At 48.3% G+C, this 13,478-nt stretch overlaps 1 protein-coding gene and 1 non-coding gene across 11 annotated transcripts in view; both read left to right on the top strand.

Moving 5' to 3' along the window:
- Positions 1-1,431: 1,431 nt before the first annotated feature.
- Positions 1,432-13,478, top strand: part of Tyk2 (tyrosine kinase 2) — a 29,598-nt gene continuing 17,551 nt past the window's right edge. For 5 of the 10 annotated variants that reach the window (XM_045143209.1, XM_045143206.1, XM_045143204.1 and 2 more), the window contains exons 1-6: positions 1,432-1,551; positions 3,046-3,241; positions 5,090-5,308; positions 8,092-8,215; positions 8,308-8,455; positions 8,897-9,060. In XM_045143209.1, the coding sequence (XP_044999144.1) occupies positions 5,110-5,308; positions 8,092-8,215; positions 8,308-8,455; positions 8,897-9,060 (635 nt within the window). In that variant the 5' untranslated portion in view covers positions 1,432-1,551; positions 3,046-3,241; positions 5,090-5,109. Of the gene's footprint in view, positions 1,552-3,045; positions 3,242-5,089; positions 5,309-8,091; positions 8,216-8,307; positions 8,456-8,896; positions 9,061-13,478 lie in introns of those variants that run through there. The other 5 variants (XM_045143205.1, XM_045143208.1, XM_045143207.1 and 2 more) reach the window with 5 other exon arrangements.
- On the top strand, positions 11,775-11,930 carry LOC123458868. Its single transcript, XR_006635819.1, has one exon. It is a non-coding gene; the product is annotated as a U1 spliceosomal RNA (small nuclear RNA).

The raw sequence follows: 13,478 nt of genomic DNA, 5'->3' as shown, positions 1-13,478 counted from the left end.
TACTGTAATATTTCTATCACAACTTCCAAGGCTCAAGGTCTATTGTGGAAGAGGTGGCAGAAAGAATGTAAGAGCCAAAGGAAGGGTAGGATTCCATACAACGTGCTCCCCCGAGACACAAAATGGCCCGGATATCCATGACCTCACAGTGCCTGACACTACCTACACAAGACCATCATATGAGGACGAAAAGATCATGACATCAAAATAAAAGAGACTGATTGAGATGGGGAGGGGATATGATGGAGAATGGAGTTTCAAAGGGGAAAGTGGGGGGAGGGAGGGAGGGTATTATCATGGGATATTTTTATAATCATGGAAGTTGTTAATAAAAAATTTGAAAATAAAAAAATAATAAACTCCCTAAGTTAACTACAGATGACCTTGGACTTCTGATCCTCTTACCCCCCCCCCCTTCTGAGTACAGGGTGGTAGGCATGACTGAGTACATAGCAAGTAAAGAGCCAGCCTGTGGAATGTGGTCAGCACCAGGCCAGCATGGACTACGGTCTCAGGCAAGCCTGGGCTATTCAACCAGACTGTCTCAAAGAAAGAAAAACAATTTTTGTAGCCAGGGCTGGCCTCCAGCTCCCCGTGTAGCAGAGGATGATATTGAACTTCTCATCTTCCTGCTTCCACGTTCGAAATGCTGAGATTACAGATGTGCACCCCGGTCCCTTCGTTTATATGTGCTAGGAACGGAACCCAGAGCTTCTCGCATGCTAGGCAAGCACTCCACTGAGCCGCATAGATCCTCAGTCCCAAGGTAAACGTTTTGGTAAAGTTTGGCTAAGGAAGCTACCCGTGGCGAGGGACACCTGCCATCGCAGCACTGCGGAGGGTGAGACAGGAGGATTTCAAGTTTGTAAGACAGCCCGGGCTACATAACAAGTCCAAGGCCTGCCTTGGCTACACAGTGAGGGTCTGTCTCAAATAAGGACACAAACAATAAACCACTCCGGTCAGGTGACAGGTGCACACTGACACTTTGACAGCAAGGGGCCTCCGCGCACAGGGCTACAGGTGACCAGAAATAACCTCCGGAAGAGAAGGGGGTGAGGAATTCGACAGGGGAGGTGCGGTTGGCCAAAAGAGTGTGACGGGTGTGAATTTCATAGGAATCTCGCGGCCGGGGCTGGGCCGGGTGAAAGTTGCAGCCCTCCGCACGTCTGGACCACTGCGTGGGTCCAGTCTGTCCCAGCGTCCTGCGGCTAGAAGCCTGGCCCACTCCGGCAGAGCCCGCTCTTCTGCCAGTTCCTGGGAGCGCCCTCCTCCGCGTTACGCTCCTCCTGTGACTAGCCAATGGAAAATGCCCTAGCGCTTCCTGGAAGCTGATCCAACCAATCCCAGCTGAGGCTCGAATGTAAACCATTACGACCAATCGGAGCGGCGCCGTTTTGACAAAATGACCAATAAGAACGTACGGCGGGGACGGACTGCGCCCAACGGGCATGCGTATTTCAAGCAGCCATTGGGAAGGGGCCGCAGTGCCGAGGCTTCCCGGGCTAGCGGGGCGGGGTCCAGGGTTCGAGCCCGAGTCCCCCGGGAAGGGTGAGTGTGGAGCGGGTTGCGGAAGGGCGCGCTGGGGGAGTGGGCGGGAAGGACGTGTCTGTCGGGTGCAGACGAGGCTGAGGGTCGGCCAGCTCCGCACGGGCGGTGGACGGGAGCACCCGAGGCTTCCGCGCTGGTGGGCGCTCGGGCGGCGCCGGGCGTTCACCGCCGGGTCAGTTGGCCTTGGAGGTTTTGGGGGGGTGGGGATGAAGGAGATACAGCCTTCCCAGGTGTAGAGCACCCCCGTTCCCCTTCATTGCTGGGCCTGGGTCCCCGGGAACGAGGAACAAGGAAGTGGGTTGCATCTTGAACTGTCAGCAGATGGTCAACATTTATCTCGTGCCTACTGTGTGCCAGGCACTTTCCATCGAATGTTCCCAACAAGCCCTTGAGGTAGTCACTGTTACAAGCCACTTTCCCGACTAGATTTAGAGAGAGACAAGTCATGAGGAATGGGACTAATATGGCATTACCATATTCTCTGCCTGTCTGCCACGACTATCACTGTCGTAAATCGTTCAGGTTCCTGAGCTCAAGGCCCATGCCTGTGATCCCAGCAACAGGATTCCTGCAAATTTGAGGTCATCCTGAGCGACATAGTGAGGACCTGTTTCAAACAAATTGCTGAGAGAGAGAAGAAGGGAGCTGGAAAACAAAAACAAACAAACAATAACAACAACAAAAAAAAACAGTCACATGGCTGAGACTAATTATGATTTAACTAAAGTAATGAGTTCTTTCTAAAAATTTTTATTTTTATTTATTTATTTGAGAGAGGGAAAGAGGCTGAGAGAGAATAGGCGTGTCAGGGTTTCCAGCCACTGCAAAGAAACTCCAGATGCATGTGCCACCTTGTGCATCTGGCTTACATGGGTCCTGGGGAGTTGGACCTGGGTTCTTAGGCTTTGCAGGCAAGCACCTTAACTGCTAAGCCATCTCTCCAGCCCTAATGAGTTCTTTTTGATGGTTCTAGGAATCGAACTCGGAGCTTCTTCATGAATGCTATGCAAACACCCTATCATTTTAACACCCCACCCCCATAATGATTTTATTCCCTTATGGGTCATTTATTTTCTGTTTTTTCGAAGTAGGTTCTTGCTGTCGCCCAGGCTTTCACTGTGTAGTCTCAGGGTGACCTGAAACTCATGGTGATCCTCCTTCCTCTGCCTCCCATGTGCTGGGATTAAAGGCTTACGTCATCACACCTGGCTCTAAAACATTTTATTATTATTATTTATTTGAGAGAGAGAGAGAAAGACAGACAGAAAGCTAGTCAATGAAAACAAATTGCAGACACTGTGCCACATTTGCATCTGGCTTAAGTGGGTACATGGGAATCAATCCTGGGTCCTTAGGCTTCACAGACAAGTGCCTTAACTGCTAAGCCATGTCTCCAGGCTTCCATTGTTATCCCCCCTCCCCACCACCTAATCCCAGGACTGTGCAAACCAAGGACAACTAGGTTGAACCTTCACAGTTATTTTTCCATTACAGTGGTCTCGTAGCACCGGTTCTGGACACGGGGAAACTGAGGATTGGAGCGGTTAAGTGCTGAGCTCACACAGGAAGTTCCTGGACATACCTCCAGCTCTGTGTCACTGTACCTGCTGCCTTAAGGATGCTTGGTTCAAAGGACTTATTTTGAGCTGGGCGTGGTGGCACACACCTTCACCGCACTCAGGAGGCAGAGGTAGGAGGATGGCAGTGAGTTCAAGGCCACCCTGAGACTACATAGTGAATTCTAGGTCAGCCTGGGCTAGAGTGAGACCCTACTTCAAGAAACCAAAAAATGAAATAAAATTAGAAAGGATTTATTTCTCATGGAGCTCAGGCTCCCCTTGAACTCACTGTACAGCCAAGCTTTCCCTAGAATTCCAGTACTCCTGCCTCCACATTCCAAGTGCAAGCATGACAGGGATGCCCTGGACACAGAGTCGACTCTTAGACCAGTGCACATTTATTGAAAGAAGGAAGAAGCTGTGATATATACCTGTCATCCTAGTATTCAGGAAGACAAGGCAACAGATTAGCCTGGGCTGTAGAGCAAGGCCTTATGTGTCACCACCAGCCCCCTGAAAGAGGAAAGGGTTCAAGCCACAGGCAGTGTGGCCCAGCATCTGTAGTCCCAGTGATTTGGAGGGCTGAGGGAGGAGGATCTCTTGAACACAGATTTAAGACCACACTGGGGAACTTAGGCCCTGTCTCAAAATAAATAGGATGTGAGGGCGATCTGGCTGTGACATCCGTCACCCCATTGATCGCCAGGGCTGATCCGGCTGATCTGGCTGGCCAGGCGGCTGTCCCCTTCCTCCCTCACTGCTCCATGTGTGTCCCTCCCGAGCTGCGCGCTCGGTCAAGAGGACGAATTCCCCAAATAGAGGAGGAGCGGTCTTCGGTCAAGGGTGTACGAGCAGCTGCGCTCCCCTGTAGACCCTCCAAACAAGCTCTCAAATAAATAAATAGGGGCTGGGGCGATGGTTCTGCAGTTAGAGGCACTTGCCCTGCAACTTAACTGACACAAGTTTGATTTCCAGCACCCATGTAAATTGGATGCAAAGTGGCCCAGGAACCTGTAATCCATTATGCTTACAGTAGTAGGAGGCAGGTCAGGAGCATCCAGAAGATCATGATCTAGCTAGTCTGGCCTTCCTAGTAGCAAAACAAGATCCTGTCTCAGATAAGGTTAGAGGAGAGAACCAACCAAACCAAATCCTATGACCTCACACTCACAATGTGGGCCATGGCATGTGCACACGCACACATACATACACAAATAATAAAAATGAGACAAAATACATAAATTAACAAAGCCAGATGTGGTGACCCATGCTTGTAGTAATAGCACTTGGATGGTGGAGGCCGGAGGATCACAAGATCAGAGTCATTCTTAGCTACACAGCAAGATTAAAGGAGCGATATTACTTTGAGGCCAGCCTGGGACTAGTGAATAAGTTCTAGGTCAGTTTAGGCTAGAGTGCGACTCTACCTTGGGGAAAAAAGAAAAGGTAGCTCCATGTGGTGGTGCACATCTTTAATCCCAGCACTCCAAAGGCAGAGGTAGGAGGATCATTGTGAGTCGAAGGCCACCCCGAGACTACGTAGTGAATTCCAGGTCAGTCTGGGCTAGAGTGAGACCCTACCTGGAAAAATCAAAAAAGAAGAAAGAAAAGCATCCTGCTGGGTGTGGTGGCCTTTAAAACAGCTCTTGAGAGGCAGGTGTAGGAGAATCCCTGTGAGTTTGAGGTCGGCCTGAGCTACAGAGGGAGTTCCAGGTCAGCCTGTAGTAGAGTGACCTTGCCTCAAAAACAAACAAACAAAAAACCTAGCAAAATAAAAAAAAGAAAAAATCAGGCAGGCAGGCAGGAATGATGGGTGGGGAGGATATTCTGCTTTGCGAAGTGGCAAACAGGTTAGGAGAAAACAATTGCCTGCCACATTGCATAGCCAGGGGGACCCAGACTTCCCTCCGGTGTCTGCCTGGGCAGGAACAAGGTTGAATCACTGGGTGTGGGAACTGATGGACTGTCTCTGTCCCCAGCATAGAGAGCCGTGAAGAGCATGCCTTTCCGTCACCGGGCAAGTGCCACAAAAGACAGCAAGACAGATGGCAATGAAGCTCAGCCCATGGAGGACACCCCTGGAGGACTGAAGGTGCTGCTGCATTGGGCTGGCCCTGAGGGTGGGGAGCCCTGGGTCACCCTCAGCCAGGCCTCACTGACTGCAGAAGAGGTCTGCCTCCACATAGCACACAAAATTGGTAAGTGGCCAGCATTGCCCAAGGCCAGGGTGGGGCTGGAGACAGGCCTCTTCCATCTTTTTCACATTCCTTCAGGAACCAGATGCCAGGCCCAGATCACTGCATTGAGCTGATATATAGGAGGAAAGCATGATAAGAAAAACATTGAGCCTGACTCGATGTTACATACATGCAATTCCAACACTTCAGCTGCTGAGCTCAAAAGAATTCAAGTTCCAGGCCAGCCCTAGGCTACACAGGAGGACCCTGTCTCAAACACCAAGAGCTGGGGGCGTGGCTCAGGGGTAGAGCTCCTGCCTAGAATCCACAGTGAGGGCTGGGGTCGTGGCTCAGGGGTAGAGCTCCTGTCTAGAATCCACAGTGAGGGCTGGGGGCGTGGCTCAGGGGTAGAGCTCCTGCCTGGAATCCACAGTGAGGCTGGGTGCATGGCTCAGGGGTAGAGCTCCTGTCTAGAATCCATAGTGAGGGCTGGGGGTGTGACTCAGGGGTAGAGCTCCTGCCTGGAATCCACAGTGAGGGCCAGGGGCATGGCTCAGGGGTAGAGCTCCTGTCTAGAATCCACTGTGAGGAACTGGGGCTGGCTGAGCAGTAGAGCTATCTAGAATCAACAGTGAGGGCTGGCGTGGAGAGTGTCTGGGAGGTGGCTTAACCATACATTGTCCAAAAAAAAAAAAAAAAAATAGATCAGGTGTCGTCGCTCATGAATATAATCCTAACACACCTGGGAAGCTGAGGCAGGAAAACTGCCTTTAGATCAAAGCCAGCCTGAGTTAGAGTGAAACCCTTCCTCAAAAAAAAAAAAAAAAAAAAAAAACAGAAAAAACCCTCCAAAATTCTAAAAAATAAGTGAAAATAGATAAACACAATGGAGAGCAATTGCAGAAGATACCTGATATCAGCCTCTGTTCTCTGTGCATGCACACACACACCCACACACACCCCTACATGCAAAACGAAAAATGAATGGGGCTGAGGACGTGGCTCATTTGATAAAGTGCTTGCCTCACAAACAAAAGGACCGGAGTTCCACCCTAGAGCCTCTGTAAAATGCTGGCACATGCCTGTAATCCCAGGGCTGGGGTTAGGGAGGTGGAGGCAGGAGGGCCCCCTGGCCAGTCAGTCTAGCCTAATGGGTGAGCTCCAGGGCAGTGACAGACCCTGTCTCAAAAAAAGAAAAAGAAAAAGAAAGGAAGGAAAAAAGAAAGGGAAGCTGGGAAAGAAGAAAGTTGGGTAGTATTCCTGAAGATAACACCAAGGTTGTCCTCTGCACGCACACGCACACATGTGAGCACACAGCGTGTAGCTGGATGTGGGGCCACATACCTATAACCCCCAAGGTTGTCCTCTGCATGCACACGCACACATGTGAGCACACAGCGTGTAGCTGGATGTGGAGCCACATACCTATAACCACCAAGGTTGACCTCTGCACACACACGCACACATGTGAGCACACAGCGTGTAGCTGGATGTGGGGCCACATACCTATAACCCCCAAGGTTGTCCTCTGCATGCACACGCACACATGTGAGCACATAGCATGTAGCTGGATGTGGGGCCACATACCTGTAACCCCCAAGGTTGACCTCTGCACGCACACGCACACATGTGAGCACACAGCGTGTAGCTGGATGTGGAGCCACATACCTATAACCCCAGCACTCAGAAGGGTGAAGAGGACTGAAAGGTGAATGTCAGCCATGGCTGCTACATAGCACAGTTCTGTGTCATAAAACTAACTGAATAAATGCCAGTCCAATCCTTCCTCTCCATCTTGTAGCTTTCCACTTGGCCTGGGGAGCCTGTAATATTGCTGGTTCAGGGAAAGGTGACATAATCATATCCAGACTCAGAAATGCCCTCTGTCTCCTACTCACCTCCCACTGGCCAGGAACCAGCCCAGTGGCCCCATCCTAAGTGCAAGGGAGTCTGGGGAAATGCAGTCCTCCTGTGAGGCCATGATATGGTCAACAAACTGCATTGTCCTCTGCTGACATAAACAGGAGACAAACTGTAGGCAGGAAAGTGACTCCCGGGAGGGCAGGTAAAGGAGGACAGGAGGTGATGTCTGTCACAAGCACAGGGATCTTTTTTTTTTTTTCCTGTTGTACATTTTATTTTTCTGATACAGGTTCTCATGTATTCCAGACTGGCCTCTAGCTGATTATGTAACTGAGGCTGGCTTTGAACTCCAGATCCTCCGAAGGAGTTTTTTTTTTTTTTTTTTTAACTTTTTATTGACAACCTCCAAACATACACAATGTGCCATGATCATAATCCCCTCTCATTATCCTCCTTTGTCCATTTAACCTACTCCCCTCAACTGGATCCCTTCTTTCCAACTACTCCCTGATCTATTTTTTTTTTCTTTTTTTTTGAGGTAGGGTCTCACTCTAGCCCAGGCTGACCTGGAATTCACTACGTAGTCCCATGCTACCCTCAAACTCACAGCTATCCTCCTACCTCTGGCCTCCTAAGAGCTGAGATTAAATGCATAAGCCATCATGCCTGGCTAGTTTTGATTTATTTATTTATTTGAGACAGAGAGAGGGGGAGAGTGTGTGAGAATGGGCGTTACAGGGCCTCTAGCCATTGCAAATGAACTACAGATGCATGCGCCACCATGAAGCACAGGGATCTTTTAATTGTATCAAAAGAGTTTGGGTTGAATGAGTGTTGGTATTTATTAGTGATCAAGTGCTATTGATTAGCACTGGGCAGTTGTGTGTATGCTGATGACCACAGATGATGTGGCTTCTGACTTCATTGCTTCCCTGTTTCAGGCATCACTCCACCCTGCTTCAATCTCTTTGCCCTTTTTGATGCCCAGGCCCAAGTCTGGCTACCTCCAAACCACATCCTTGGTGGGTCCAGAGATCCAAGCCTGGCACTGTACTTCCGCATGAGGTGGGTGAAGGCCCTGTGGAAAGCTCCTCTGCCTGTGTTCTGGAGCTTCCGTGAGTCTCTGAGCCCCAGAGGTATCCATTCCCACTCTGCAGGTTTTATTTCCGCAATTGGCACGGCATGAATCCACAGGAGCCAGCTGTTTACCGCTGTGGGTTCCCTGGGGACCAGGCTTCCTCCAGTCGGGTAGAGCAGGGTGTGCAGCTATTGGATTCGGCCTCATTTGAGTACCTCTTTGAGCAGGTGTGTGTAAAGCTGGGGAAACAGGATTATTTGGGGCACTTAGGGGCTTTCTTCTCCACTTCAGCTAAGATGTTTCAGTTTGTACCATCTTGGATCATTTAGCTTGCCTGTACCAAAAGCGCTTGGGTTGAGTGAGTGCTACAGTTGATTAGTAATGTCTGCCATGTACACAGGGATCTTTTAGTTGCCTGCATTAAGAGCTTGGGTTGAATGAGTGCTGTGATGATTAGTGATGTCTGTCACAAGTATAGGATTGGAAGAGGTAGTATATTTTGCTGTATGTTTGGCCTTTCTGGAAAAACGGTGTTCTCTCCCCTCCCCACAAGAGGAGTAGAAGGTGCCTAGGAGTAGAATGTGCCTAGAAGCTGAGAAGTAGAGCTCACTGACTACACAGTAACAGCATTCTCACTCCTTCCTTTCTACCCATTCCTCCATCCTCAGGGCAAGCATGACTTTGTAAATGATGTGGTGTCCCTGTGGGAGCTGTCAAGTGAGGAAGAAGTCCACCAGTTTAAGAATGAGAGTCTGGGCATGGCCTTTCTGCACCTGTGCCACCTTGCTCTCTGCCGTGGTGTTCCCCTGGAAGAAGTAGCCAAGGAGATCAGGTGTCCAGGAATGAAGGGGGTTCTGTGGGTGAAATGGCCCATGCATCAGCAGGTCAAAATGCAGAGTGAGCCGGGTGTGGTGGTGCACACCTTTAATCCCTGGACTTGGGGGACAGAGGTAGGAGGATTGCCATGAGTTCAAGGCCACCCTGAAACTACATAGTGAACTCCAGGTCAGCCTGGGCGGGTGATCCAGCAAGACCATTCCTCAAAAAACAAAACAAAACAAAGCCTACCTTGCACATAAGCATACCATTTTTCTTTAAAAAAATTGTCTATTTTATTTATTTATTTGAGACAGTGGGGGGGGGGAGAGGGAGAGAATGGGTGCTCCAGGCCTCCAGCCATTGCAAATGAACTCCAGACGCATGCACCACCATGTGCATCTGGCTTACATAGGACCTGGAGAATCGAACCTGGGTCCTTAGGCTTTGCAGGCATATGCCTTAACCGCTAAGCCATCTCTCCAGCCTAAGCGTATCTTTTTTCATCCAGCACACACTTATTGAACACCGACTATGTACTAATACTACCTCCAGGAGTTAGAGATGCAGCAGTGAACACTGGCCTCGGAAGTGTGCACTGCTTGGTGTCACCTCACAGAACTTTAAAGGAAACAGCCTCAGAAATAAAGTCTCCTGTCTGCAGCCATACTACCTGAACATGCCTGGTCTCATCTGATCTTAGAAGCTAAGGAGGGTCTGGCCTAGTTAGTACTTGGAAAGGAGAAATGAAATAGGGTCTTCTAGCCTGGGGATGTGGCTCAGCGGATAGAGTGCTTGGCTAACATGCATACAGTCCTGAGTTACATCTTCAGCATGTATACAGGCATGGTTATGCAGACATGTCATCCTAACACTCAGGAGGAGGAGTCAGGATGATCAGGAGACCAAGGTCATTCATGGCTACATAGCTTGAGGCCAGACTGGGCTACATATACTGTAGCAGACAGCTTCAGGTTCACTGAGATGAACTTTCAGACCAGGCACAGTTATGGAGGAAGGGATTTATTGAAGCTTACAGATCCAGGGGAAGTTCCATAATGGCAGAAAAAGCTGGCCTGCCTTCACAGGTCCAAACAGAGAGAGAGAAGCACAAGCCTAAAGGTCAAAAGCCACACAGCACACTTCTGGAACTCCAGCTAGCACACTTTGTATATCTTTAGATTGAAATTGGAAACCCATCACCACAATTTAAGATCCACCCAGTGACATTGCCTCCAGCCAGGTAGCCAGCAGATGCAAACTACAAACAACTGAATATATTGGGGGGCATCTATTCTATTCAAACCACCACATATACCTTATCTCAAAAGAAAGAAGACTGGGCATGGTGGCAGACACCTTTAATCCCAGCACTCAGGAGACTGAGATAAGAAGATCACTGTGAGTTCAAGGCCAGCCTGAGACTACATAGTGAATTACAGATCAGCCTGGGCTAGAGCAAGACCTACCTCAAAAAAAGAAAAGAAAAGAAAAAGAAGGGCCCAGTGGGTAAGAATATTTCCTGCACAAGCATGAGGGCCTGAGAATACCTAAGTTTGCTTAGCTAGCACACACATGAGCAGCTGGGCATGGCCTCACACATTGTAACCTCAGTCCTGTGGGAAGTAGGATCTGGAGAATCCCTGGGACTCCAGAGTCAGTGCCAGGCTGTCTCTCAAGGAAACACGCACCACACAACACACTACACACATGCCGAGAGAGGGGGGGAGAGAGGGAGGGAAAGAAATAAATAGTGATGCAGGAATTTGGGGTTCAGGAGGAGTCCTGCAGAATGTATGAACCCCAAGTTTTGGGTTCTGTCCTACCTTTTCTTTTTTGAGGCAGAAACTTCATTTTCTTTATTTTTATTTTTTTATTTTTTTTAATATTTATTTATTTGCAAGCAGATAGAAGAGAGTCAGAGAAAATGGGTGCATTCTCTTGCAAATGAATTCCAGATGCATGGGCCACTTTGTGCATCTGGCTTTACATGGGTACTAGGGAATCAAATTCTGGTTGTTAGGCTTTGTGGGCGAGCACCTTAACTGCTGATCCATCTCCACAGAGCCGCTTGTTTTGTTTTGTTTTTTGTTTACCACTTTCATGTGTCCTACCTTTAATAAAGAATTAATAAAAGAAAAAATAGGGCTGGTGAGATGTCTTAGCAGTTAAGGTTCTTGCCTCCAAAGCCAAAGGACCCAGGTTCAATTCCCCAGGATCCACATAAGCTGGATTCACAAGATGGTACATGCATCTGGAGTTCATTTGTAGTGGCTAGAGGCTCTGGCACACCCATTCTCTCTCTATCTGCCTCTTTCTTTCCAATAAAGTAAAAATATTAGAAAAAGAGTTTTTTTAAAAAAATAATAATTTAAATAATTAAAAAAATAATAATTAATAAAGATAGACTTGCCAGGCATGGTGGCACACACCCTTAATGTCAGCACTTGGGAGGCAGAGGTAGGAGGATTGCTGTGAGTTTGAGTCCACTCTGAGGATCAACCTGGACTAACAGGTTAAAAAACCAAAATAATAATAATAAAAACGGACTCAAGAAGGATAAATTAGGAATTACTAAATTTATTTGGGGGAAATCACAAATTGTGGGGTCTATTTAAAGGAGAAATCACAAATTGTGAGACTTAGGAAACATGCTCTCATATGGAAACACTGCATAGTTCATAAGGTTCACTGAAGAGAAACTGAAGTTTTTGGTGGAAAACGAGTAGAATGTGTGCCTAGCAAGAGAGATACCATGATCATGAAGGTGGTTTTCCCTGGACGAGGCTTATTCATTGCACTCCGGATGTGCAATGTGATTTCCCCAAATGCGAGAGCATAATTTGTGGTGGTGGTGGTAGGGGACTGTGTTTGTGCTCTCCTCTTAAAAAAAAGGAAAATTGGGGGGGCTGGAGAGATGGCTTAGCGGTTAAGCATTTGCCTGTGAAGCCTAAGGATCCTGGTTCGAGGCTCAATTCCTCTGTACCCACATAAGCCAGATGCACAAAATAAATCTCAAATTAAAAAAATGGAAAATTATAGTAGAGCCGCAAACATGTAGAGGATAGAACTTTTATGTATATGTAGAGCAACTCAGAACACACTGCTTTCCCAAAAGAGGAAAAGTATCAAACAGAAGAGAAATTGAGAGTTTGAAGGGAGAAACTGGAGTAAAGCCGCAAACCCATAGAAAGTAGACTTCTAGTAACTTGTATGGAGAAACTCGGGAGGAACCCACATGGCATTTGCCATGTGCTTTTCTGTGCAGGGAAGTTAAGGGAAATGGTGAGGCTCAATGAAAAATGATATTAAAGTAGAGACCAGGAGTCAGAGGAGAAATGAATGAACAGGGTTATACTCATGGCAACTGCTAATTGAAACTACTTGGGTAGCACACCCACATGGCAGATCAGAGACCAGAGGAAGGTCATGCATGTAATCAAAAGTGAGACACCCCAAACTTTTTTTTTTTTTTAATTTGAGAGCAAGAGACAGAGAGAAAGAGGCAGTTAGAGAGAGAGAGAGAGAGAAAGAGAATGGGCGCGCCAGGGCTTCCAGCCACTGCAAACAAACTCCAGATGCATACACCCCCTTGTGCATCTGGCTAACGTGGGTCCTGGAGAATCGAGCCTCAAACCCGGGTCCTTAAGCTTCACAGGCAAGCGCTTAACTGCTAAGCCACCTCTCCAGCTGACACCCCAATCTTTAAAGCAGAGGCAAACTGAAGAGTTCCTCCAGACCAAGAACCAGTTTATTTTATTCTTTATTTATTTATTTGACAGAGAGAATGGGCACGCCAGGGCCTCCAGCCCCTGCAAATGAACTCCAGATGCGTGCGCCCCCTTGTGCATCTGGCTAACGTGGGTCCTGGGGAAATAGAACCAGGGTTCTTTGGCTTTGCAGGCAAACGCCTTAACCGTTAAGCCATCCCTCCAGCCCCCAAGAAACAGTTTAATGCTCACTCCACTCACCCACCTTGGGTGAGAGGGAAATCAGATACCCATGTGGCCCTGTTGCCTGAGCAAAGAAAATACTGGCAGAGCAGAGCCAGAAACACTTAAGCTGAGCTGAGGTGAGTACAGTCAGGGGCAGAAAGAAGACAGGAGCCCTACAGGCAACGGGAAGACCCAATTGGTTGGTAGATTGAGGGTGGATCCCTGAGGCAGCCTATCCAGGGTCTTCTGACTAGGTAGTGTGATAGACTGGGCAGCAGGGGCCACTATAGATCTCTTCATCAGACGTGATTTATTCTTTTGTTTGTTTGTTTTTTTGTTTTTGGAGGTAGGGTCTTGTTCTAGCCCAGGCTAACCTGGAATTCACTCTGTAGTCTGTCCAACACATGGCGCTTCTGTTACTTCTGCTTCCCAAGTGTTGGGATTAAAGATGAATGCCATTGCGCTCTGTTGTTTGCTTGCTTATTTATTTATGGGAGAA

This window comes from Jaculus jaculus, chromosome 2 (genome assembly GCF_020740685.1).
Source record: "Jaculus jaculus isolate mJacJac1 chromosome 2, mJacJac1.mat.Y.cur, whole genome shotgun sequence".
Lineage (NCBI taxonomy): Eukaryota > Metazoa > Chordata > Mammalia > Rodentia > Dipodidae > Jaculus > Jaculus jaculus.
The sequence above is the reverse complement of the archived record's forward strand: the minus strand, read 5'-3'. Positions and strand labels throughout refer to the sequence as shown.